The sequence below is a fragment of the Elephantulus edwardii genome, unplaced genomic scaffold, assembly GCF_000299155.1.
Source record: "Elephantulus edwardii isolate Elephantulus edwardi_28Jun2011 unplaced genomic scaffold, EleEdw1.0 scaffold00079, whole genome shotgun sequence".
Taxonomy (NCBI): Eukaryota; Metazoa; Chordata; class Mammalia; order Macroscelidea; family Macroscelididae; genus Elephantulus; species Elephantulus edwardii.
The window spans coordinates 8632504-8634574 of NW_006399829.1; the positions used below are offsets into that span (position 1 = coordinate 8632504).

General features: G+C 38.8%; 1 protein-coding gene across 1 annotated transcript in view; it reads left to right on the forward strand.

Moving 5' to 3' along the window:
* The window catches only part of FBXO4 (F-box protein 4), a 27417-nt gene that overhangs the window by 23424 nt on the left and 1922 nt on the right, over positions 1-2071 (forward strand). The window contains exon 6 of the mRNA XM_006889555.1: positions 897-1072. Coding sequence (XP_006889617.1) covers positions 897-1072 — 176 coding nt within the window. The remainder of the gene's footprint in view (positions 1-896; positions 1073-2071) is intronic.

Here is a 2071-nt window from a genome sequence, read left to right on the forward strand (position 1 = left end):
GGCGGCCTCGCCCTCGCGCTGCGTCGCCCTCGCGCTGCGTCGCCCTCGCGCTGCCTCTCTGTCATCTTTAATCATTGTCCAGCTCTCAGATGCATAGCAAATAACTGGGGTCAGGTACTCCTTAATCCTCAAACTGATATTGCCCCTCAATAATTTGGAGAGGTCTCTGACTGCAGACTTCCCCAGTGCAATGTGTCTTCTGATATCCTGACTACTGGTACAAAGTGTATTGATTATAAAAAACAAACAGATATCTCTTGGAGAAGGTGCAGCCAGAGTGCTTCTTGGAGGCATAGATGACGAAGCTTCATCTCACATACTTTGGGAATTTTGCTAGGAAAGACCATTAATGGAGAGGAATATCATCCTTGGAAGGTGGAGCGACTCTGAAGGAAAAGAAGTCCCTTAACCTGGTGAATTGACACAGTGACTGCAGGAATTGACTTGAGGATGTTGAAGATTGTAAGGATGGCACAGGATAGGACAGGGTTCACATCTGTTGTTCATAGTGTCACTATGAGTTACACCTAACAACAATAACAACATGAGTCAGAAATGACTTGTCAGCAGTGGATTACTGATGAAACTGTTCTACTGAAATTGTTTTAACTAGCATAAAAGTTGAAAAACCATGAAAGGAAAGAGAGGCTACAAGTTGGTGAGAGAAACAATATGAAAACATTTTGAGATATCTCAATTGTGCTGTGTATTCCTTCCTCTTCTGGTTCCATCTAAAATACTGTCTTAAAAGATATAGAACCTAATTTTACAACAATTAATAGGAGAACTCAGTGCTAGAAGCAGTTTGATAGGTTTGGATTTTGGTTATTTTTTGTTTCCTTGTTAGTTTGATTTTGGTTTTGTAAAATAATGCTATTTTCTTTTATATTCTTTAGGACATGAATGGCAAGATGAATTTTCTCATATTATGGCAATGACTGATCCGGCTTTTGGATCTCCAGGAAGACCAATATTAGTGTTATCTTGTATTTCTCAAGCAGCTGTAAAAAGGATGCCTTGTTTTTATTTGGCCCATGAACTACATCTCAATCTTCTTAATCACCCATGGATGGTAAGGTCTTTTTTCCTCTGGTGAGAAATTCTTTCCTTTTCTTTTTCCACTGTATTTTGTTTTGATATTATTATTTTTTTCTCCCTTCATTCTTTAGAGAAATAATATTCTAAATCAGCTTTATTGGCTTAATAGTAGGAGATAGTGGATTGACATTACTAAATCTCAGGTGATCCCTGTTCCCTATGTACCTCTTATTATAGAAAAAAATGAGATAACAGTTCAGGATTTCTTTTTTTTTCTTTTTTAAGATGTCACTATCATGGATTTTTTAATATTATTGTATTATGCCGTAAGGGCCATAATAAATATTGATTCTACCTTAGAGTTTATTGTGGAATCATTAGTGCCTCTAAAATCCTACTGGAGGGTCAGCTATGCGCTGGTTCTGACTAAATGACACACAACAAAAACATCAGTGATGGAGCATTGTATACTGCTTAATAAAATATTTCCTGAGGGAAACTCCTTATGATGATGAAAAATCTACATTGAAAATATGTGGCCTGAAAAAATTAGAAAATTTTCTACTTTCTGCCCCCTCTCTTCCATGTAACTTTGGGAGCTTTTGGGACCTAGATTGAAAACTACTAATAAAGGTGTACCCTCTCACGAGTGGTGAGACATATTGGTTTACTTTTAAGACAGTGCCAATTTTCAAATGTTTTTTGCAACTTGGTGTGTTTATCAGCTGACTAGTGAGTTTCATTCAAAGATAACTAAAGGGATCCTTTGGAGGAATTTTTTTGTTCTCATACATACAGACGTTGTTTGTTGTTGTTATGTGCCATCGAGTCACCTGCGACTCATAGAGACCCTATGTACAGTTCTAAACTCAGCCCTAGCCTGTGCCAACCTCACTATCTCTGACACACCTACCCCCATTACCCCAGTCACTGAATCAGTCCATCTCATCGAGAGTCTTCCTCTCCTGTGCTGTCCCTCCAACCTCCCAAGCATGAGGTCCCTCTCCAAGGACTGGACCCTCCTTGCAACATG